This window comes from Trichomycterus rosablanca, chromosome 24, assembly GCF_030014385.1.
Source record: "Trichomycterus rosablanca isolate fTriRos1 chromosome 24, fTriRos1.hap1, whole genome shotgun sequence".
In the NCBI taxonomy this organism is placed as follows: Eukaryota; Metazoa; Chordata; class Actinopteri; order Siluriformes; family Trichomycteridae; genus Trichomycterus; species Trichomycterus rosablanca.
In genome coordinates, this window is record NC_086011.1 from 9,788,645 (window position 1) to 9,814,189 (window position 25,545).

The window sequence follows — 25,545 nt, forward strand, 5'->3', positions numbered from 1 at the left end:
GGAAATTGTGGTCTCTGTAAATCATGCTTGCTTTTTAAGCAAAAGTACTTTTTTTGTTCGATTATGGGAGGTGTTGAGGCTTAAACAGGTGGACTGATAGATAGATAGATAGATAGATAGATAGATAGATAGATAGATAGATAGATAGATAGATAGATAGATAGATAGATACAGTGTATCACAAAAGTGAGTACACCCCTCACATTTCTGCAGATATTTAAGTATATCTTTTCATGGGACAACACTGACAAAATGACACTTTGACACAATGAAAAGTAGTCTGTGTGCAGCTTATATAACAGTGTAAATTGATTCTTCTCTCAAAAAAACTCAATATACAGCCATTAATGTCTAAACCACCGGCAACAAAAGTGAGTACACCCCTTAGTGAAAGTTCCTGAAGTGTCAATATTTTGTGTGGCCACCATTATTTTCCAGAACTGCCTTAACTCTCCTGGGAATGGAGTTTACCAGAGCTTCACAGGTTGCCACTGGAATGCTTTTCGACTCCTCCATGACGACATCACGGAGCTGGCGGATATTCGAGACTTTGCGCTCCTCCACCTTCCGCTTGAGGATGCCCCAAAGATGTTCTATTGGGTTTAGGTCTGGAGACATGCTTGGCCAGCCCATCACCTTTACCCTCAGCCTCTTCAATAAAGCAGTGGTCGTCTTAGAGGTGTGTTTGGGGTCATTATCATGCTGGAACACTGCCCTGCGACCCAGTTTCCGGAGGGAAGGGATCATGCTCTGCTTCAGTATTTCACAGTACATATTGGAGTTCATGTGTCCCTCAATGAAATGTAACTCCCCAACACCTGCTGCACTCATGCAGCCCCAGACCATGGCATTCCCACCACCATGCTTGACTGTAGGCATGACACACTTATCTTTGTACTCCTCACCTGATTGCCACCACACATGCTTGAGACAATCTGAACCAAACAAATTAATCTTGGTCTCATCAGACCATAGGACATGGTTCCAGTAATCCATGTCCTTTGTTGACATGTCTTCAGCAAACTGTTTGCGGGCTTTCTTGTGTAGAGACTTCAGAAGAGGCTTCCTTCTGGGGTGACAGCCATGCAGACCAATTTGATGTAGTGTGCAGCGTATGGTCTGAGCACTGACAGGCTGACCCCCCACCTTTTCAATCTCTGCAGCAATGCTGACAGCACTCCTGCGCCTATCTTTCAAAGACAGCAGTTGGCTGTGACGCTGAGCACGTGCACTCAGCTTCTTTGGACGACCAACGCGAGGTCTGTTCTGAGTGGACCCTGCTCTTTTAAAACGCTGGATGATCTTGGCCACTGTGCTGCAGCTCAGTTTCAGGGTGTTGGCAATCTTCTTGTAGCCTTGGCCATCTTCATGTAGCGCAACAATTCGTCTTTTAAGATCCTCAGAGAGTTCTTTGCCATGAGGTGCCATGTTGGAACTTTCAGTGACCAGTATGAGAGAGTGTGAGAGCTGTACTACTAAATTGAACACACCTGCTCCTTATGCACACCTGAGACCTAGTAACACTAACAAATCACATGACATTTTGGAGGGAAAATGACAAGCAGTGCTCAATTTGGACATTTAGGGGTGTAGTCTCTTAGGGGTGTACTCACTTTTGTTGCCGGTGGTTTAGACATTAATGGCTGTATATTGAGTTATTTTGAGGGAAGAATAAATTTACACTGTTATATAAGCTGCACACAGACTACTTTTCATTGTGTCAAAGTGTCATTTTGTCAGTGTTGTCCCATGAAAAGATATACTTAAATATCTGCAGAAATGTGAGGGGTGTACTCACTTTTGTGATACACTGTAGATAGATAGATAGATAGACAGACAGACAGACAGACAGACAGACAGACAGACAGACAGACAGACAGACAGATACCGATCAGCCATAACATTAAAACCACCTCCTTGTTTCTACACTTACTGTCCATTTTATCAGCTCCACTTACCATACAGGAGCACTTTGTAGTTCTACAATTACTGACTGTAGTCCATCCATTTCTCTGCATGCTTTTTTTTAGCCTGCTTTCACCCTGTTCTTCAATGGTCGGGGCCCCCACAGGACCACTACAGAGCAGGTATTATTTAGGTGGTGGTTTTTAAACACCTCACTGTCACTGCTGGACTGAGAATAGTCCACCAACCTGAAACATTCAGCCAACAGCATCCCGTGAGCAGCGTCCTGTGACCACTGATGAAGGTCTTGAAGATGACCATCTCAAACAGCAGCAATAGATGAGCGATCGTCTCTGTGGACCAACTAGGTAGGAGTGTCTAATAGAGAGAACAGTGAGTGGACACGGTATTTAAAAACTCCAGCAGCGCTGCTGTGTCTGATGCGCTCATACCAGCACAACACACACTAACACACCACCACCATGTCATATATATATATATATATATATATAGTGGTGTTCAAAAAAATAGCAGTCCAACACCATTGACCTGATAAATCACTGTTTTTAGTAGAAATGCTGTTTCTACATAGCAAAAATTTTACTTGAAAGTGTAGTAGAGTAATGAAAACAAAACAAACCCAACAATTAGGACATGCATCCCACTCATTCTGAGTAATCGAAGCATTGATTGAAAGGGGCTTGTTCAAAATAATAGCAGTGAGGAGTTCAATTGGTGAAGCCATTCATTCAAGAACGGGTGTCAATTTTGGCCCTTATTTAAGGTAGGAGGGGGGCAAATGTTGCACAGGTTGGTCATAGCGCATTTCCTTCTGAAATACTGGGTAAAATGGGTTGTTCCAGACATTGTTCTGATGAGTACTTTGATTAAAAAGTTGATAGTAGAGGGAAAAAACATACAGAGAAGTGCAGCAAATTATTGGCTGCTCAGCTAAAATGATCTCAAATGTCTTGAAGTGACAACCAAAACCTGAAAGACGCGGAAGGAAGCGTGGAACTACTGCTCAATTGGATCGAAGAATAGCCAAAATGGCAAAGGTTCAGCCAATGATCACCTCCAGAAAGATCAAGGAACATCTGAAGTTACCAGTGAATACAGAAGATGATTAAGTGAAGCCAATTTACCAGCAAGATCTCCTTGCAAAGTCCCGTTGTTAAGAAAAAGACGTCCTGAATGGGTTCAAATTTGCCAAGGAACACATTAACTGGTCTAAAGAGAAATGGCTCAACATTTGTGGACTGGTGAAAGCAAAATTGTATTTTTTTGGGTCTAGTGGCTGTAGACAGTATGTCTGACACCCCTTGAGCACTGAATTCAAGCCACAGTTCACTGTGAAGACAGTAAAGCATGGTGGTACAAAATAATGATATGGGGATGTTTTTCATACCATGGTGTTACGCCTAGTTATCACATACGAGGGATCATGGATCAATTAAAATATATCAGAATACTTGAGGAGATCATGTTGCCCTATGTCGAAGAAGAAATGTGCTTAAAATGGGTGTTTCAACATGACAACGACCCAAAACATCTTGGTTACAGACAAACAAGATTGAGGTAATAGAGTGACCAGCCCAATCCCCTGACCTCAGTCCCAGAGAGAACTTGTGTTCTGATATCTGAAATGTGTTTTTTTGAGGCAAAACCCAAAATTGCAGAAGAACTGTGGAATGTAGTCTAATCATCCTGGACTGGATATCTGTTCAGAGGTGCCAGAAGTTGGTCGACTCCATGCAACACAGATCTCGGAAACAATTGTAATGCCACTAAATATTCGTTCAGTAATTTAAACTAAAGTGAAACCTCAAACATTTTTAGTTTATAGATACATTTTTTGAGAAAAATGCTGGCACTGCTATTTTTTTGAACAGCCTAATATTCATTTTTCTTAATTTTCTGTAAAGGATGAACACAAACTGGCAAAATGTTGTTAATGTTTTGATTTAGAATTGAAAGTGTAGTATTTCAGTGCATTTGCATTCATGGAAATAAATGTTATTAGAATGATTTTGTGCTTTATTCACTTTTTTAAAATCACTGCTATTTTTTTGAACACTACTGTATATATATATATACACACACACACACAGAAAAGACATGTACATCAGATGTAAAATATAATATAAATATAATATCAGATATAGGTATGAATAAGTATAATAGTGGTAATAAATAAAAATAATATAGATTATAACCGATATATACATACAGGTATGAGTACAAGAATTTAAATATCAAGGAGGAATATGTAGTCTTGGAAATGGAGGTCAAATGTGTGTTTTAGTTTGAGTTTGTTGATTCGGTTTAACGTTCCCGTTGTCGTGTGGTGTTAAACAGTCTAGGGTACAAACGACTTTCTTTTAATTTATGTATTTATTTTTATTAACTAAAGCAGCAAATCTACATAAAATCTAACATGGTTTAATAGTTTAAACGTGCTTTTTTCCTAACACTATGGTCTGGAAATATATAATACATTTGAATACATTTTTTATTGAACTATATGATAACAAATTTCTGCTTTGTAAAACTAAAACTATTGCAATTAAAGGAGAATATAAATGACTTAGATTGTGGATAAAATTATATATGCAGTTAGGGCTTTACAGTGAGCCAGAAAAAAGCAGAATAAATCTGGCAGACACCAACATGCAGTATGAAAAACTATTGTTTAAACCTATTGTTTATTATTCTTGTACAAATTGTCTAATGCTTGTGACATGCTGGTACAATTCTCAAATAAAACATATAACATTAATTATCAGGATTAATAACATTAACTTGTTGTAGAAAATTCCCTTTTTAATGCTGCTTACAATCATTCAAATTTTAATGCAACCTCATTCAAATAATAATTCAACCTTCAGTGTAAAATTGTACAGTAAATTAATGATGATTTCTAGACATTCCAATGACTACTACGTTTTTCAAGTCTAATTATTTTTAAATATTAAAAGCTACTTTCTAGTTGCAGTATAGTTCATATCTTACGGCCTTGTGGGTGCGGAGCTCCACCTGGCAGAAAACCTAATCTTCAGTTAGACTCAGTCTGGAAAAACGGTACAATAAATCACTTCTGATCACTTCTAATCAAAGTCCATTTTTAAATGTATTAGACTTATAGATCTACTTTAAAATACAGAAAATAAATGGCCTGGGTGACACAGTGATGCAGCAAGTTTTGCAAATGCCACAAAGCAGAAGTCCCTCCTTAACTCCGGTCACTTTCTGGTTCACAAGGTGAATTTGCTGCTCTAAATTGCCCCCAGGTGTGAGTAAGTAACTGAATGTGTAAGCGTGTGCCGCCCTGTGATAGATTGGTGGCCCGTCCATTTTCACTAAGTGGCGCCGCACTATCATGAGCCTGATGAGGATAAAGTGGTGCTTCGATGGGGTAATACTAGGGTAATGCAACCACAAGTGCGAAGTGCCGAGGTTAATATTGCTTAGACAGTTGATGTTTCGGACTATGTTTTAATATAAATGGGACACACAATTAGGCAAGTGAAAGGAAAATAGAAGGGGGTAAATAGGATGCTTCTGGTCACTTAATGTGAAGAGTTGTGCATGTTCCTATTGGGTAATCTGCAGGCACGTGCACAGACATTTTTGGGGGCAGGTGCTCAAGCCAAAAAAAAGGGCACCCATCGCCAAAATTATTAATAAAAAAACAAAACAAAAAACACAGTAGGATATTTAACTTATATGTTTATTTTTGTTAACACAATCAATACACATCTAATCAAATAACTTAAATTATCAAATTGAATAAATAAATAAAAAACAGGCAAAAACAAGGCCATATTGTGCGCTTTTTAATAACCAAACAATATATTAAATTATCATCAAAAAATAGCTCAACTTAAGACCTACCTTTGATTTAAAATCAGAAACCACTTTGGGTATTTAATGTTAACAATGGGCCTATTATTATGCCAATAAAATCAAATAGACAGCTAAATAACATTTTCCTATTTATTCATCATTTTTGTATGCTGTTCTATGTCATAGAGCATTATATTTAGCCTTCTACATATATTAGTTTGTAATGTTAATTACCTAGCAAAATTATTCCTTATTTGTAAACCTCAACTGTTGAAGTATAAATGCTTGCATGAAAATAACTCCTTGACTAAAGGTGACTTTTCCTACACAGCGTTTTGGCCAGGATGCTGTAATTATAAAATATTGTATGTTTGTATCTATTTTCAACACTTTACTGTGAGAGCTACTTGACATTTTCCTGCAAAATGTTTGTGCTCATGTTTTTTTTTTTTTCACACTTTCACATCAAAATATGTAGTAAGATTTTAAATAAAACAAAACTAGTGAAACACCTTTGGGGGAATTGATGACAGAGAGGGTAATATTTATTTTTAAATATTGATGAATGTAGAAAAAAATTGGGCTCCAGCAGAAAGGGCACTTTTCTCATCCAGGGCAAAAGGGCAGGTGCTTGAGCACCACTAGGGGTCTATCTGTGCACGTGCCTGGTAATCTGGCATCCTTACACCAACCCAAAACATACCAAGGCAAAATGGCCTGCAATCATTTTCCTTACCTGTGAGTATATGTTTGAGTCCTGTTATTAACTGCCACCCTGTCCAGGTTGGGTTTTCTCTTGTACCTGGTAATTTTCCATAGTAAAGAACCCAAACATACCTTAAAAAGAAGACAAAATATATATGTTTTACTATAAAAAATTATTTCAGCATGTATACAATTGCTAAAAAATAGCAAAATTGTGTTGCTGAATACATTCAATTCACATTTTAATTCACTCAGACATCAAAAACCTGCAATATTTTATCTTCTTACATTATTGCCAAAGCAGATCACAGGACGGTTTCTAAAAATTCAGATTAATTGTGCTCTCATGCCACCTAGTGGCCAATATGGTTTTATATCGACAAGGACTGAACATGATTCTTGAAGTCACAATTTCTGTCAATTTTGCTCACAGTTATACAATTCCAGTTATATAATACAGTTCCTTACATTTACTTTGACTTGTATTTGATTGCAGACAGTTTGAACACAATGTATTTCATGTTTTATCTGCTCAACTTCATTTCATTTGTTAATATACCTCCATTCCTGCATTTCAGGCCTGCAACACATTCCAAAAAAACTTGTTACAGGGGCAGTTTAGGGCTAGCAATGAGGTGGGAAAAAAACTAAATAATGATGTGATTCAGCAGCATCAAAAGCAGCATCCAGGAAAGGCTGAGTCTTCAATGAGCAAAGATGATCAGAGGATCTCCACTTTGTCAATAAATCTGTGAGAAAATTATTAAAATGTTTAAAAACAATGAACCTCAAAGAAAGATTGGAAGGGATTTGCATATTTCTCCCTCTACAGTGCATAATATCATTAAACCATTCAAGGAATCTGGAGTAATTTTAGTGCGTAAAGGCCGAGGGCGCAAGCTTAAGCTGAACGCCTGTGGTCTTCGATCTCTCAGACGGCACTGCATCAAGAACCGCCACTCAACAATAACTGATATAACCACATGGGTGAGGGATTACTTTAGCAAACCTTTGTCAAGCTCTACAATACAGAGTTACATGCACAAATGCCACTTAAAAGAAGCCTTATGTTAACCATGTCCAGAAGCGGCATCGACTTCTCTGGGCTCGGAGGCATCTAGGATGGACCATCACACAGTGGAAACGTGTGTTGTGGTCAGATGAATCAGCATTCCAGGTCTTTTTTTGAAAAAATGGACACTGTGCTCCAGACCAAAGACGAAAATGACCATCCTTGTCCAAAAGCCAGGGTCTGTCATGGTATGGGGCTGTGTCAGTGCCCTTGGCAAAGGTCATTTACACTTCTGTGATGGCAGCATTAATGCAGAAAAGTACATTGAGACACATATGCCTTTAAGACGTCATGTTTGTCAGGGACAGTTTCGATGCTCACGTGCCCTTTGTTGCCGCCTTCGGTGGTGGACAGGGGTCAGCATGGGCACCCTGACTGGTCTGCGGCTGTGCAGCCCCATACACAACAAACTGTGATGCACTGTGTATTCTGACACCTTTCTATCAGAACCAGCATTAACGTCTTCAGCACTTTGAGCTACAGTAGCTCGTCTGTTGGGTCGGATCACACGGGCCAGCCTTCGCTCCCCACGTGCATCAATGAGCCTTGGCCGCCAATGACCCTGTCATCGGTTTACCACTGTTCCTTACTTGGACCACTTTTGCCCACAAGACCCACCAGAGCTGCAGTTTTAGAGATGCTCTGACCCAGTCGTCTAGCCATCACAATTTGGCCCTTGTCAAACTCGCTCAAATCCTTATGCTTGCTCGTTTTTCCTGCTTCTAACACATCAACTTTGAGGATAAAATGTTCACTTGCTGCCTAATATATCCCACCCACTAACAGGTGCCATGATGAAGAGATAATCAGTGTTATTCACTTCACCTGTCAGTGGTCATGGTGTATAACAAAATGTTAGCCAAGTGATTTTTATCAAAGTCTTATTGGCTAGATCTTTTTCTCAATAGTGTGTGTTGCCGTGTGATGGATTGATGCTCTGTCAAGGGTGTGCTCATGTCCTGTGCATAGTGTGTCCGAGTGTACCCTCTGCAATCCACTCCATAATACAACAGTTTGAGTGTCCTAATTTTGGAAAATTTGATATTGACACATAATAATATTTCCTTATACCCAAAATAGGCTCAGTATGGGTTCTGATTCCACTGCACTGTCATATACAGTATAAATACTACTGGGTGAGTGACTGAGCTGAATATAAACTATCCATGTATACGACTTATCTCCCAGAAGTCTCTTTTTCCAGTCTCTGTAATATCTTGTTGTACATGGGGGTTGGTTCTAAACTACATCTATGATCTTTAGATTACTGGAGATATGGTGAGACCTAAATTTCTTCGTTTCACGTTCAGTGGAAGGAAAAAAAAACCTCAGACTTTATTGTTTGATTTGTACTACCTTATAAAATCCAATAGATGGCGCCACATCCCAAACTATTAAAATAAGGCTATTACCAATTAAATCCAGCAGAGGGAGACAATATGTATTCGTACAGCTATGGACCAATACACAATGGCTGTGTTCCATTTGGCATTCTGCTAACTTCAAGTTCATAATTTATTTTAATTATTAAAAGCCTTACTTTCAGTGGACATGGCTGTCTAGCCCAGGACACAAGCAGACTGGAACAGAAAAGGGTCTAAAATTAACAGTATTTAAATGTACAACCCCAAATCAGAAAAAGTTGGGACAATATGGAAAATGCAAATAAAACAAAATAAAAATGCAGTGTTCCTTACATTTACTTTGACTTTTATTTGATTGTAGACAGTTTGAACTTGAGATATTTCAACCATTAAAACCATTCCTGCATTTCAGGTCTGCAACACATTCCAAAAAAAGTTGGGATGGGGGAAATTTAGGGATAGTAATGAGGTGAAAAAACTAAATAATGATGTGATTCCAAACAGGTGATTGTAATCATGGTTTGGGACAAAAGCAGCATCCAGTAATGGCTGAGTCTTTGATGAGCAAAGATGATCAGAGGATCTCCAGTTTATCAACAAATGTGTGAGAAAATGATTGGAAGGGATTTGCATATTTCTCCCTCTACAGTGCATAATATCATTAAACAATGAATCAGCATTCCAGGACTTTTTTGTGTGTGCTCTGGACCAAAGACAAAAAGGAACATCCAGACTGTTATCAGAAACAAGTCCAAAAGCCAGGGTCCGTCATGGTATGGGGCTGTCATGGTCAGTGCCCTTGGCAAAGTTCATTTACATTTCTGTGATGGCAGCATTAATGCAGAAAAGTACATTGAGATCTTAGAGCAACGTGCTGCCTTCAAGACGTCATCTTTTCCAGGGACGTCCATGTATTTTTCAACAAGACAACGACGACCCCGTACCATTGCACATCTTGAGACGTGTTTGCAGGAAGAATGAGACAAAATAAAAGTTGAAACACTAAATCACTTGGTCTCCTCTGTGCCAAAACGTCTTTTAAGTGTGGTGAAAAGGAATAGCAACGTTACAAAGTGATAAATGCTTTACTGTCCCAACTTTTTTTGGAATGTGTTGCAGGTCTGAAATGCAGGAATGGATGTTTATTAATAAATGAAATGAAGTTGAGCAGATAAAACATGAAATATCTCAGGTTCATAATGTCTGCAATGAAATAAAAGTCAAAGTAAATGTGTTTTTATTATTTGCATTGTCCATGCTGTCCAAGTGGTATTTTGGTGGTGGTGGTGGGGCTTGAACCAGCAACCTTTAGACTACTAAGCCAGTAGGTACCTTAACCGCTGAGCTAGCACTGCCCCTGCCAAAATATAATGTAGTAATTTTAGTTATGTACTCTTTGTAGAACAGTTGAGTCAGGAATAGCAATCATCCATTCACTTATGACTCAGATTGTACAGTATGCTTCATACCATACATACACTGTTGAGTCACATTATTATGACCACCAGCTAATATCCACAGTGACCGCCGTGGCTGGGAGTGACTCAGTAAGGTCCTTGTAGGTCACAGGTATCTGGAGCCATGCTGACTGCAGTGCATCCCACAGCTGCTGGAGGGGGCGTGAAGGAGGATCCATAGAGCAAACACGACAATCAAGGTGGCCCCCAGATGCTCAACTGGGTTCAAGTCTGGGGAATTATGGGGCCAGGGTAGTACTTGGAAGTCTTGGTCTTCTAGCCATGTAACATGTCGCATTGTCTTGCTGGAAGATCTCAATCAGCATGTACGGTGTGTATGTGATCTGCAAGGATGGATTCAAACCCAAGTCAGTTGGATCCATGGGCCCCAAGAATGCCACGAAAACAATCCCCAGACCATAACGCTGCTACAGCCGCCAATGTGCTCCTGTACACGTCATAGCCTGTCAAACCATGTGCACTTTTACCAGTAGTACATCCAGTCAATCATCCTTTGACGTTTAAAAGATCTCTACCTCATAAGACTCTACTCAGCTTGATACATTAATCCCGGACTGTTTCTCAAGACATGACTCAGCGAAGAGACGTGTATTAAGCTGCCAAGATAAATCCTTATAATGCATTTATGAGAAATGCTATAAAACATGAATCAGTCTGAGCATGATAAAACATGCTAATGTGAGAATTCTGTAACAAAACGACAAACACTAAAGGTTTATTGTGGCGCTTATAAAACAGGTCTGTCATAAATTAAAACCTGCTATTAATCACTCAAGCGGGGCTTATAGAAGCCGGCGTTCCTGCTCTTTCTTTGTCCATGAACACACACACACACACATTTTTTTCCAGATCTCTTAATAATGTTATGGACTGTAGTAAAATCCACATTGTTCACATAGGTGAGGAGATCAAAGCAGCTTTTTTAATTTTTAATGCATTTTCTCCCCATTTTCCTCCCGATTTAGCGCACTCGATTTTGTCTTCCGCTGCTGAGAGATACCAGACTGCATCCGAGGAGAGCACGTCGCTGTACACGCCTCTTTCGACACGCGTACAGCCCTCCTCTTCTCGCCCATGCATTCTGCACGGGCGTCTCTTCCGCCAATCAGGGTCCTTACACAGCGTATGAAGACCCACCCTCACACACACACATAGTCCGGCCCCCACCCTGCAGATACGGTGGCCAATTAGTATCTGCTGCAGGCACTGCCAATTATGCCCGCCAGACGGCGCCCAGCCAACCGGTGGCAACCCGGGAGTTCAGAAACTCGGTGCACCACCTGGGCGCCCACGTAACTAAAGTTAAGACATGCTGACACTAGGAACTCTTGTTGTTTACGAGTCATTTTATTGAGTCACGAGTCATGAGTCGAGTCAGAGTCATTTGAAACGAGTCCGACTTACGTTCGACTCAGACTCAAGTCCCCATCTCTGGTGTGCATTGCCCTATGATAGGCTGTTACCCTAATGTCTGTCCCCTTCTTTGTTACTGCAATGACTAAATCATGACTAACACTACAAGTTTCAGAAAACATTATTATTATTATTATTATTATTATCTTCAATTATAATTATATGTGCTTCAATTATTCACCGAGCATTGTGTAAAGCATCTTAATAAGACACACAAGACTTCTTCACATTAAAAGTTTAATATCAATACAGCAAGCATACAAAACAACTCAAAAAATTCAAACCAACACCACATTTTCAGTGCAAAGTCAAATAATTAAATTTTTTTTTTCTCTTTCTCAGTCATCAGATGGTGCAGGGAGAAATTCTCCAAGTATAAATACAGTATCATGTTTGGTAATAAATACGTACATTCAAAATGTTAATCATTTACAGAAAATAAATCCTTTCTTTTAATAAATTATAAATAATCTTATTAATTTTTTCCCACCTTAACATTTTGGTCATTCTACTGGACATTGCTACAATTAAACAAGCCAATCAAAAGAACATTACTTATACATACATACATACATACATACATACATACATCCTAAACAAAAGTAAACATTTAAAGAAGACCAATCACATATGGCTATTTTTTTAATTAAATTTTTTTTTAAACATTAGAACCACCTCCTTGTTTCTACACTCACTGTCCACTTTATCAGCTCCACTTACCATATAGAAGCACTTTGTAGTTCTACATTTACTGACTGTAGTCCATCTGTTACTCTGCATGCTTTGTTAGCCCCCTTTCATGCTGTTCTTCAATGGTAAGGACTCTCCCTGGACCACTACAGAGTTGGGTGGTGGATCATTCTCAGCACTGCAGTGACACTGACAGTGGTCTCTTTCTCACCAAGCTTCTTGCTGATGGTCTTGTAGCCCATTCCAGCCTTGTGCAGGTCTACAATCTTGTCCCTGACGTCCTTTGATAGCTCTTTGGTCTTGCCCATGGTGGTCGAGAGATTTGAATGGAAGAAACTGATTCTGTAACAGGTGTCTTTTATACAGGGACAGGACTAATTTGTGTGCCTCATGTGCACATAACCGGTCTGTGGGGGTCAGAATTCTTGCTGGTTGGTAGGGGATCAAATACTTATTTCCCTTAATTAAATACAAATTAATTTATAACCTTTATTTAAAGTTTTTTTTTCTCGATCTTTTGTTGATATTCTGTCTCTCTCTGTTAAAATAAACCTTCCATAAAAATTATAGACTGTTCAAGTCTTTGTAAGGGGGTAAACTTACAAAATTAGCAGGGGATCAAATACTTATTTTCCCCACTGTATATATAAAAAAATATATATATATATAATAAAAAGACATCAGCTACCAAGCGGCATTGTGTGTAAATACCATCATGGTATTAGACATTAAAAAATAGCCAGATGTGACTTTTCACTTCAGACATCTTCAAATACAAACAAACTGAAATGAATTTTAAATCACACAATGAAACGATGGACAGCAAAATATAGATATTATTACTTGTCAACAATAATTCAATCACATTTTGCAACAAAAAAAGACATAAAAAGAAAAGATCACAAAGGAACGGAAGGCGGGGGGAGGGGGTCGATTCAGGATTAATTGTGCTTTGGCTACAGCTTCAAACGTTATATGCCATGAACAGTAATAGCAAGTCAAAAGTTTGCATACACTCATATTCCACATGTACGTATCAACAGCTCTTTTTCTTTGACTGAATAAGCTTATGGGTTTTCTGACTATGACCAAATTTAGTGCATTAACATGCACATACATAGATTACCATGGCTAGTTGACTGCAAGGATTGAGAAAGGTACATGGAACAGTGAGCTCTGCCACTGTCAAGGGGCTTGGGCTTCTTGCTTGCACTGGAGTCAATGTAAAGCTTCTAAGTTAAGGCAAAGCTCTGCCATGTTTTGTTGTGGAATATGGATTACTTCTGACCATACAGTTTGGGCTTTCTTTCTGACATGTTCCACAGTTTTTACACCCACTGTCCATTTTATCAGCTCCACTTACCATATAGAAGCACTTTGTAGTTCTACAATTACTGACTGTAGTCCATCTGTTTCTCTGCATGCTTTGTTAGCCCCCTTGCCTGCTGTTCTTCAATGGTCAGGACTTCCACATGACCACTACAGAGCAGGTATTATTTGGGTGGTGGATCATTCTCAGCACTGCAGTGACACTGACATGGTGGTGGTGTGTTAGTGTGTGTTGTGCTGGTATGAGTGAATAAGACACATCAATGCTGCTGGAGTTGTTAAACACCTCACTGTCACTGCTGGACTGAGAATAGTCCACCAACCAAAAATATCCAAACAACATAGGCCCGTGGGTAGAGTCCTGTGACCACTGATGAAGGTATAAAGATGACCAACTCAAACAGCAGCAGTAGATGAGCGATCGTCTCTGACTTTACATCTACAAGGTGGACCAACTAGGTAGAGTGGACAGTGAGTGGACACGGTTATTAAAAACTCCAGCAGCGCTGTTGTGTCTGATCCACTCATACCAGCACAACACACACTAACACACCCCCACCATGACAGTGTCATTGCCGTGCTGAGAAAACCACGTAAATAATACCTGCTCTGTAGTGGTCCTGTGGGGGTAAAAAGTGTGTAGAGAAACAGATGGACTACAGCCAGTAATTGTAGAACTACAAAGTGCTTCTATATGGTAAGTGGAGCTGATAAAATGGACAGTGAGTAATGTTATGGCTGATCGGTGTATTCCGTCAAACTGTACTGTGGTAGAAACCATGCATAGTTGCTGTGCTGTATTTTCCTTTACTGTATCCTGTGGCAATACACTACATGGCCAAAAGTATGTAGACACCCCCACTGATAAGTGGGTTTCATGCACCTATTGCTAACCGATGCATAAAACCATAAAACATCCAGCTGTGCAAACTAAGCTGATTGGTAAAGCAAAGCCAACGTTCCGCATTGTGCAGCTGCTCTAGTAACTGCAGCTTAGCATCACAGACCAGATCTGCTCACCTTTACCATACAGAGGAAATTAAAAAGGTAAAGCAATCACTTTTTACCTTATTCTTCCTATTTTTTTTTTAAAGACCAGTGGTAGATTTCTACAGAGAGCTTTGGGGGAACACGCTATGCTCTTACTATTCCTTCTCCACCCTTTGTGGCCACCCTTTGTCTCTCTCTCACATTTTTAAGCAATGTATTAATACATCCACACACTAACTACCTTGACTAAGACGGATAAGGAAGAACTTTGGTTCAACTAAATGAACTACAGCTGCAGATGTGTTTTCCCCTACAATCAGGGTATCACACGATGCAAGCGATTTATCAAAGGAGTCTATCATTACGCACCTTAAACCGAAAGGCATGTTCAGTACGAGGAATGTAAACAAGCCTGTCCGGCCCTGTGTTTTTCAGATCCTGTTCTCTCAGTCTTACGACACACTGGCAACGATTCTGTTTACCAGATTTAACTTGATTCAATGTAGAAAAAAAATGCTGCTGATGTGTCCCTTATATATGATCAAGCAAATACGAGCATATATAGGAACTGTGCTTAAAATGCATAATTACTGCACAGATACAAGCCTCATATTCATGCCGATGGTGTTAAATGTCACGTCTACACTGCAAGTCAAGAAAGGGACCTTTGCCCATGACAGATTAATTTTATTAGGATTTTAACCTCATGTTTTACACACTTTGGTTACATTCATGACATCACAGGTCGTTACTGGTTACACAAGATTCATCAGTTCAAGTTTCAAGTCACAGTCATGGGCAATTTTGTATTTCCAATTCACCTCACTTGCACGTTTTTGGACTCTCGGAGGAAACCCGGAGCTCCCAGAAGAAACACGGGGAGACACGGGGAGAACGTACAAATTCCACACAGAAAGGACCAGACCACTCCACCTAACACTCCACTCTACCCACCGTGCACAACTTGATTTCACTTTTGGACAGAACATGATCATTTTACTTAATGTACTTAATATATTGGTTACCATGACAAGCATCTGTCTTTTCGCTCAGCAGCATACAACAACATTGTAACACAGGATGACCTATGACAGCATAGTGCAAGTTCAAGAATTGGTGCTCAGCCAAGAGGTCAAACCTCAGAGTCATCGGTCAACATGTCAAATTTCTAGAGGTACTAGACTGTCAATCATCACTCTAAATTATTTATTGAGATCTGGCGCCGAAACAATGAGGGAATCTTCAAAATTGGTCAACGTTTGCCAAACTTCTAGGTGAAGATACCGGGGTCTCTTTTTTGACTCATGGTGTTAACATATGTTTGGCCAGGTAGTGTATCTTCAGTGCTGATCTACAGAAACACATATGCAGCTTTATCCAGGAACCTGCCGATAATTTACCAGATAGAGGGGAGTGTAAAACCCATGGGGTTCAAGTTCTAGAAAAAATTTTGGGTAATTCCTGATAGATTTGTGATGATGGATGATCTAAAAAAAAAAAAAAAAAAAAAAAAAAAAAAAAAAAAAAAACTCACTAAGGTGACACCTAAATGTTTGATTAGAAATGCCTTCATGCCTTATAAATTCCTGCCTCTTAAGATTAATTAAGAGGCTTTAATATTTAATACAGCTGATTAGCTCCATGCTCTGTCCGGGGTGAATTGTTACCCAATTTGGGTACAATGGTTCTTACTTTGTGGAATTGATTGAATTGAATACGAAGCTGGTGGAAGTCTGGTGGAGTCTGCCAATAATGCTGGGGAACTGCATGTTATTCTTACATTTACATTTTTTAAAAATGGGAATGATGTGTTTTAATAATCGAAGAACTGAGTGTTGGAGGGGAGGACACTCAGCATTCTGACATGCTAGCTTTACCACCACAGAAACAGAGGTTAAAGTCTCAGGGCCACCAAGTATATAAGGCCATTAGCAAACATTTTGTAATTTTATTTATTTATTTGGGTTTTATCGCCATGTTTAACACATACGTGTCATTTGATGGCAATATAGGCATTATGTTTCTGTCTGTTTATTTTATCTTGTCTTTATATTTTGGCCCATTTCATATTTTCAATTGTATTTTTATGGCTGCAAGGTAGGTCCTTGTGTAAGAGGTTTTTTTTATGGTTTCAGGCACGTGCATTTTTGTCTTTCCTTGGTGTATTTGGGAAATTCTATTAGGACAATTTCTTTATGTTTAGGTGTATAATTAATATTGGCCTCACTTGGGACATTGTTGGATTGTAGAAGCATATTAAGATGGTTCTCCTCAAATGTTATTATGTCCTACGGGTAGGACAATTTAGGTCAACTAAAAGGATGAAACAAAGTCTGAAAAATTGAGTGATTCAGAAATAAAAACAACAGTTTTTGCTGATTAAATTGTACAGTTAATATTCGATCATGTAATGTCAAGAAAGCTGTGTTAGGTACTGAGAAATAGAGGTACTACAATGCATTGTTGCTTATACGGAGGTGGTTTCTTCAGAGGTATGTACATACAACAGTACATATTAGAAGTCAATCGAGTATGATGTACGTTTAGTAAGATTACACAACACTAAGTTTTTATGGTAAAGTGTGCACACAAAGCTTATTTCACTATCCTGGTCAGGACCCGCCACACACTAAAAGTATGTAAAATAAACATTTGAAGGTGCCATCAAAGTGACAAAAAAAAATAATGCATGTAGGATTTGTTATACAGTACGTCACATTGTCTGTATCAGGACCTTAATGGCAAATAAGTGAATGTGTTTAACCCAGTAAGTTACCATTTGAAGGTTGCAAGTGGGATCACTGATTTAAGTAACCTAGCAATTATTTGGTTATATAGTGTAAACGTTTTAAAACAGAGCTCTCAATATAATGCAAAAAGATCATCATAACAATCAGTACATAAAAAAAAAGACTTCTGGTTAATGTCAGTAACATTCAGTCATTGTTGTGAAATTAAACATACAGGAATCTGAATATCTGATTGTTGCCATTTTAGCACGTTTGCAACTCCTTCCCTCATTCATTATTAATATGAAGATGATAAGATTTACTTTACACTGATCAGCCATAACATTAAAACCACCTCCTTGTTTTAACACACACTGCCCATTTTATCAGCTCCACTTACCATATAGAAGCACTCTGTAGTCCATCTGTTTCTCTGCATGCTTTGTTGCCCCCCTTTCATGCTGTTCTTCAATGGTCAGGACTCTGACATGGTGGTGGTGTGTTAATGTGTGTTGTGCTGGTATGTGCTGATGGAGTCACTGCTGGACTGAGAATACTCCACAACCAAAAACATCCAGCCAACAGCGCCCCGTGGGCAGCGTCCTGTGACCGCTGATGAAGGTCTAGAAGATGACCAACTCAAACAGCAGCAATGGATGTGCGATCGTCTCTGACTTTACATCTACAAGGTGGACCAACTAGGTAGGAGTGTCTAATAGAGTGGACAGTGAGTGTACACGATTTTTAAAAACTCCACTCATACCAGCAGAACACACACTAACACACCACCACCATGTCAGTGTCACTGCAGTGCTGAGAATGATCCACCACCTAAATAATACCTGCTCTGTGGTGGTCCTGACCATTGGGGTGAAATCAGGCTACGCTGATAAAATGGACAGTGAGTTTAGAAACAAGGTGGTGGTTTTAATGTTATGGCTGATCAGTGTATATAACAGAAGACACAGATGTAGGAATAGAAATGTCGTGGCTGTTGTCAGTCTTTGAGAAAATGACGTCGTTTACACGTCTTATTTCAAGTGTGCTCTCTGTGCACTACATAATGAAATAAATAAATAAATAAATATATATATATATATATATATATATATATATATATATATATATATATATATATTTAACAACAAGAGCATATAATGTACCACACGCTTATTTATCCCATATTACTAAACCGCTTGTTTTTTACGTACAGCAATTTTTCAGCCATAAATTAAATGGAAACGAAATGTCCCATTTATACAGATATGATCAGCGAAGCTTGGTGTCCATTGTTTGGAGCTAGGAAAATAATATTGGCTAAATAATTTTATGATGAAACAGTATCGCTTGGCTAAACCGTTGCCATAAAGGTAAGAGGTCAAAGGAATCTGTCGAAAAGAGTATAATGCAATTCTGTTTTTCAGTTTACAAATTTCAGCGTAACACGTAATATATTCGAACCAGCTGCTGTAGCAAAAATATACTCAAATGTATATCGCAATGCTAGCAAACAATGTGAGCAGATAAGTTTGTCAGGCAAAATGTTTGAAGACTTTCAGCATTTGTCTTTGTCGCGTCTGTGTTTGTAGAATTTGCTTGAAATGCAGATTCTTGATGTCGGTAAGTAGTTCATTTGGGGGGAGGGGTGTTCGTTACCTCTGACGCTCTCTATCTGAGGTATTCCTCTTCTGAAAAGCTGTCTGTGCTTTCATCCTCGCTTCCTTCCAGCTCAGGTAGATCTCCCCACAGCAGCAGATTCAGCCCTAAAATAAGACGTATTAATTAGTTGGACATACCATTCCACAGCCATGGGAATTAATATTGAGGGACTGAGGCATATTTACCATTGTTTATCACCTTTCCTATTAATCATTTGAGAAATTAAGATCTCCACTTCTTCATAATGCAACTGCAGGCAGGCCAGTCAAGCACAAACACTCTGTGTCTACTACGTTGTAGCACATGCACAATGAGATCTGGCAATGTCTTGCTGATATAACCACATACTTCCCAGGAAAAGACGTCACCTTGACTGTATTATACACTGATCAACCGTAACATTAGAACCACCCCCTTGTTTCTACACTCATCGTCCATTAGCCCCCTTTTATGCTGTTCTTCAATGGTCAGGACCACCACAGAGCAGGTATTATTTAGGTGGTGGATCATTCTCAGCACTGCAGTGACACTGACATGGTGGTGGTGTGTTAGTGTGTGTTGTGCTGGTATGAGTGGATCAGATACAGCAGCGCTGCTGGAGTTTTTAAACACTGCGTCCACTCACTGTCCACTCTATTAGACGCTCCTACCTAGTTGGTCCACCTTGTAGATGTAAAGTCAGAGACGATCGCTCATCTATTGCTGCTGTTTGAGTCGGTCGTCTTCTAGACCTTCATCAGTGCTCACAGGACGCTGCCCATGGGGCGCTGTTGGCTGTATATATTTGGTTGGTGGACTATTCTCAGTCCAGCAGTGACAGTAAGGTGTTTAAAAACTCCATCAGTGCTGCTGTGTCTTATCCACTCATACCAGCACACCACACACTAACACACCACCACCATGTCAATGTCACTGCAGTGCTGAGAATGACCCACCACCTAAATAATACCTACTCTGTAGTGGTCCTGGGAGAGTCCTGACCATTAAAGAACAGCATGAAAGGGGGCTAACAAAGAATGTAGAGAAACAGATGGACTACAGACAGTAATTGTAGAACTACAAAGTGCTCCTATATGGTAAGTGGAGCTGATAAAATGGACAGTGTGTGTAGAAACAAGGAGGTGGTTTTAATGTTATGGCCTCTATATCGTGTCAGATGTTAGTTTTTGCACTTTTAGCTGATAAAAGTCTGATGTTTATTTTCGTCTTTAAGCTTAAATGTGGACTCATTGGACCATAGCACGTTTCCTTATATTTCAGACCATCTGAGATAAGCTCTGCCCCAGAGAACACAGTATGTATAGCTTTCTCTTTGTGTTGGCAATGTTTCAGGTTGCATTTTGTGATGCAGTGGTAGCCTGTGTTTAGTGGCAATGATATTCCAAAGTACAGTACTACCAAGCCCATGTGGCTTTATTTTTTGTAGTAAATTTCACAGATTCCTTGAATCTTTTCACAATATTACTTATAGTAGATGGTAAAAAAACAAAATCTTGTAGACAGAAAAGTTCTTTTTGAACATACTTGCCAATTATCTTATAACGTTTGGAATTAATAGTGTCTGTCTGTTTGTCTATCTATAAATTGATGAGGAGCAACCCATCTTCATTTGCAAATACTGAGCTTGTAGTGGATCCTTATTTTATACCTAATCATATAAAAATTGCCTAGAACTTGGGTGAATATGTGTAGACTGATGGGTAAAATGGCAATTATATCCATTCAAAATCAAACACAAAGTGTGCAAATACTCAAGGGGTACAATATAATACAAATCCCATCATTCACAAAGCTGTAGAAATACCATTATGGCATGTGCATTTTAAGTTTGAGTTCATACCTGATGCATCTAGTCGATTGATTGTGAACACAGCTTCACTGTTGAACATCCAGAAGTGGCCATTGTTACAGGAGAGCAGACAGGGCTTGCATGGCGCTACCACATGATACCCCACCACGTTCCCACTGAGTTTATAGAAGAAAAACAGAACAGAGGAACATGACAGGTTCAAGACATGGTCAGACAAAATTATTCAAGTTTGGATTTACTTATCTTTTTGAACTAGAAGAAACGGCTGGAAAATATAGCGCTAGTCTCTAACTGTACACCTACAGTGATCAGTCATAACATTAAAATCACCTCCTTGTTTCTACACTCACTGTCCATTTTATCAGCTCCACCTACCATATAGAAGCACTTTGTAGATCTACAATTACTGACTGTAGTCCATCTGTTTCTCTGCATGCTTTGTTAGCCCCCTTTCAAGCTGTTCTTCAATGGTCAGGACCCCCACAGGACCACTACAGAGCAGGTATTATTTGGGTGGTGGATCATTCTCAGCACTGCAGTGACACTGACATGGTGGTGGTGTGTTAGTGTGTGTTGTGCTGGTATGAGTGGATCAGACACAGCAGCACTGATGGAGGTTTTTAAACACCTCACTGTCACTGCTGGACTGAGCATAGTCCACCAACCAAAAATATCCAGCCAACAGCTCCCCGTGGGCAGCATCCTGTGACCACTGATGAAGGTCTAGAAGATGACCAACTCAAACAGCAGCAATAGATGAGCGATCGTCTCTGACTTTACATCTACAAGGTGGACCAACTAGGTAGGAGTGTCTAATAGAGTGGACAGTGAGTGGACACTCCAGCAGCACTGCTGTGTCTGATCCACTCATACCAGCACAACACACACTAACACACCACCACCATGTCAGTGTCACTGCAGTGCTGAGAATGATCCACCACCTAAATAATACCTGCTCTGTGGTGGTCCTGTGGGGGTCCTGACTATTAAAGAACAGGGTGAAAGCAGGTTAAAAGCATGTAGAGAAACAGATGGACTACAGTCAGTAAATGTAGAACTTCAAAGTGCTTCTATATGGTAAGCGGAGCTGATAAAATGGACATTGAGTGTAGAAACAAGGAGGTGGTTTTAATGTTATGGCTGATCTATGTATATATATGATGTGTTACATACCATTTAAGGCAGGCGATGTCTCTTAACTTGCACTTGCAGCTGTCTGTGGAATAACAGCCTGCAACAAAGTCGACAGTTCTACAAAACAGAAAATACACGCTTGGTGATGTCAACATGACATTATTACTATTATATAATACATTATATAACATTATAAGACATTATAAAAAGGTTAACTGTGCGTGTCCACACTTTGTTTACTCCTTTGTTTCACACTTACCCTGCATTCACACCGATTTAGGTAAGCTAAACTGATCTGAATAAAATGGACATCGTTACCTGTTTGGGGGCATGTCTGTTGAGAACAGCTCAATTTCTGTATCAGCCAACAATACAGCTTTCATGCCTCTGTTACACAGCAGACTGTCGCAGTAGATGCAGTTCACTTGTGTGACACATTTATTTTTGAAATTGGATGTGGACATTTCTGCAGCTTGATCGGACAAACCCCTGAAAATCAATTTAGAAAGAAAGGGTAGATGACCGTTAGATTTGTTTAATTTTATTGTTTTTTTTCAACCGCTTTATCTAGGTGATGAAGTCTGTACAGATGCCTAGCCGGCCAACTGCAAGTGTAATTTACATTTGCAGCATTTAGCAGACGCTTTTATCCAAAGCGACTTACAGTACTGTGACAGTACATCATCTAAGCAATTAAGGGTTATGGACCTTGCTCAAGAACCGGGGCTGGTCGCCGGGTTCAAAACCTCCCCACTGCCAGGTTGTATTTCTGCAGATTTGTATTGTAATGTTTGTGCGTGATGGGTCCAGGAATACCAATGGGCACAGCCAAGTTACTAGCTGTAGTCAATCACAATAATTAGGAGGAATTGGGAGGCCGAGGTAAAGGTTCTGGACTAGTAATCAGAAGGTCGCCGGGTTCAAATCCTCCCCACTGCCAGGTTGTCACTGTTGGGCCCTTGAGTAAGGCCCATAACCCTGTAATTCAATCACACACATCAGAAATGCAATCAGGATGTAGAAATAGTTACATTTTTCGAATTGCCATTGTGCACGTCTTTGGTTGTATATCTTCAAATTGTGTCTTAATTATTTTTCTATTGATGACTGTATTTACTATTGGTGTTAAACAGGGTGCTGTATTGTTTATAAGGCGAGTAACTGTGTTCCATACACAAAACAAGCTGTGAATATGACTTGTCAAGTCTCAACTCATCCAGGACTTAAATGCACACACACGACCTAGTATTTAGGACGAATAATCCAGTACTGACGACTAATCCTAAATATAAAATATATTTATGCTGTGTACGAAGTGTACGGAACACTGTTACCTAACTCCACCTGTTCTGTTTCTGCATGTCGGGCTCTTTAAACCGGATGTAGGCTAACGGTATCCAGCTTATCTAATATCAGGCGTTCTATCAAATCTAATATTCACTCAGCTAACTATATTTATCACGAATATTTATGCCTTCTCATAAATACTCACAAAACAAAGAGCACGTCATGTTTACATTACGACCAAAGCTAGTAACAGCTGCTTTTATCATTTGAAGCAGGCTAGCTAATAATAAAGCAACAAAGTGTGCAAAATATACCGAATAAATACTCACCAAAGCCGACTTGGTGCAAAATTCTATTCGCTTAATTCACTATTCTTTCCAGAAAATGTCAGTTTTATGGTTTTTACACTACAAAACAGAATGAGCTAGCTTACGCTAAGATATGTTTGTTTTTGTCTTTATTAAAGCTCCAACCGCATTTCCTGAAACATTTTCAAAACGCCTCGTTGGAGAATCTGATTGGTCGACAGTAGCCACGTGGACAATTTCATTGGCTGGGCTCCGAATCGTATTACAGGAGCGGTTGCACTGATGCCACATGCATTTAAATTTATTTTGACACCAGTTTAGAATCTATTTATTCAGTTATTAGGATTTAAACGTCATTAAAATACTAATAAATACACTCTTTGGGTACATTCATAACAGGACAGATAATAACTAATTACTGGTTACACAAGATTTATCAGTTGAAGTTTTTAATGTAAAACACAGTCATGGAAAATGTTATATCTTCAATTAACCTGACCAGTGGCGGCTCCTGCCAAATCTCTCAGGTAGGGGGCAATTGTTGAGATGATGACCAAGGTGACCCGTTTAATGGGTAAATTAAAGCTTAAATAATTAACATCTTAAGTCATCTGTCAGTTTGCCCTCACAAATAACTTTGAACATGGAGAGAGAGCAGCTTTACCATTAATCATAAAATGAAGTAAAGCTTCACACTAACAATTTAATTCAGTCTTCATCAGATAGCATTTTATTTTAGGTGCAGCAGATCCAGAATTAAAATTATCATCGGGGCTGATGTGCAATGAATAAAGAAGTACAATTAAACAGTTGGGGAGATACAATAAGTGCAATCACTATTCACAATTTAAAAATTACATTACTTACTTGTAATTTACTTGTTACTTATATGATTTCCCCCCGTTTGTAGATACTTGCTTGATGTTTAAATTTGGTCTGGGAGGCCCTAATTCTTTAGTTGCTAATTTATCCTGATTACTATGACGACTGAATGACACGATGGAGTTGCTCCGAACTGAGGTAATGGTAGTCATGGTGACGAGCTCGCGGGGCGGCATGGTTGCTAAGTGGGTAGCACTGTTGCCTCACAGCAAGAAGGTCCTGCTTTCGATCACCAGGTGGGGCGGTCCGGGTCCTTTCTGTGTGGAGCTTGCATGTTCTCTCTGTGTCCGTGTTGGTTTACTCTGGGTGCTCCGGTTTCCTCCCACAATCCAAAGACATGCAGTCAAGTTAATTGTCCATGACTATTTGATATAACCTTGTGAACTGATGAACCTTGTGTAATGAGTAACTACCGTTCCTGTCATGAATGTAACCAAAGTCTAAAACATGACGTTAAAATCCTAATAGACAAACAAACAAACATCTGTGTCTAAGTAGCTACCTTTGAGGAAACAGAAGGACAATGCCAGGCCTCCTGCACGAGGTACAACAGTGCGGCTTCATAGACATAGAGTGTGTGTGCTTGACTAGCCTTTCAGCAGTCTAGATCTGTCCCCTGTTGAAATATAAGACACATAATAATTAGAATAGAATAGAATAAGAATGCCTGTCTTATATAAATATACAAGTGCACATTACAACCAAATTCTTTCTTCACGTATCCCAGCTTGTTTGGAAGCTGGGGTCTGAGCGCAGGGTCAGTCATTGTACTGCGCCCCTGTGGCAGACAGGGTTAAGATGCTTGCTCAAGGGCCCAACAGTAGCTGCATGGCAGAGCTAAGATTCAAATCTCTCAGTCTTTCAATGGATATCCCAAAGCTCTACCCACTAGGCTAGCACTAATGAAGAGGAGAATCAGACAATGGTGTCAACAACTGTTGAGC

General features: G+C 39.5%; 1 protein-coding gene across 3 annotated transcripts; it reads right to left on the minus strand.

The window, feature by feature from the left end:
- Positions 1-6,441: 6,441 nt before the first annotated feature.
- fam72a (family with sequence similarity 72 member A) lies at positions 6,442-23,828 on the minus strand. Of its 3 annotated transcripts, XM_062986827.1 has the most exons (6): positions 23,741-23,828; positions 22,443-22,613; positions 22,164-22,241; positions 21,021-21,145; positions 19,178-19,284; positions 6,510-6,588 (listed from the first exon to the last, which is right to left on the minus strand). In XM_062986827.1, the coding sequence occupies exons 2-5, from the start codon at positions 22,586-22,588 to the stop codon at positions 19,190-19,192; spliced, it is 444 nt and encodes a 147-aa protein (XP_062842897.1). In that variant the 5' UTR covers positions 22,589-22,613; positions 23,741-23,828; the 3' UTR covers positions 6,510-6,588; positions 19,178-19,189. The 3 variants fall into 3 exon arrangements, with proteins under 3 accessions (XP_062842898.1, XP_062842897.1, XP_062842895.1); XM_062986828.1 differs by lacking the exon at positions 19,178-19,284 and having other exon boundaries at positions 6,442-6,588; XM_062986825.1 differs by lacking the exon at positions 6,510-6,588 and having other exon boundaries at positions 18,971-19,284.
- Positions 23,829-25,545: the final 1,717 nt, after the last annotated feature.

What these genes read in the sequence shown, in the direction of transcription:
- fam72a (XM_062986827.1), bottom strand. Translation starts at nt 22,588, where the DNA reads ATGTCCACATCCAATTTCAAAAATAAATGTGTCACACAAGTGAACTGC. An exon ending in GACATCGCCTGCCTTAAATG is followed by an intron (nt 21,146 to 22,163) that starts GTATGTAACACA and finishes CTATAAACTCAG; the next exon opens with TGGGAACGTGGTGGGGTATC. An exon ending in CAATCGACTAGATGCATCAG is followed by an intron (nt 19,285 to 21,020) that starts GTATGAACTCAA and finishes GTCTTATTTTAG; the next exon opens with GGCTGAATCTGCTGCTGTGG.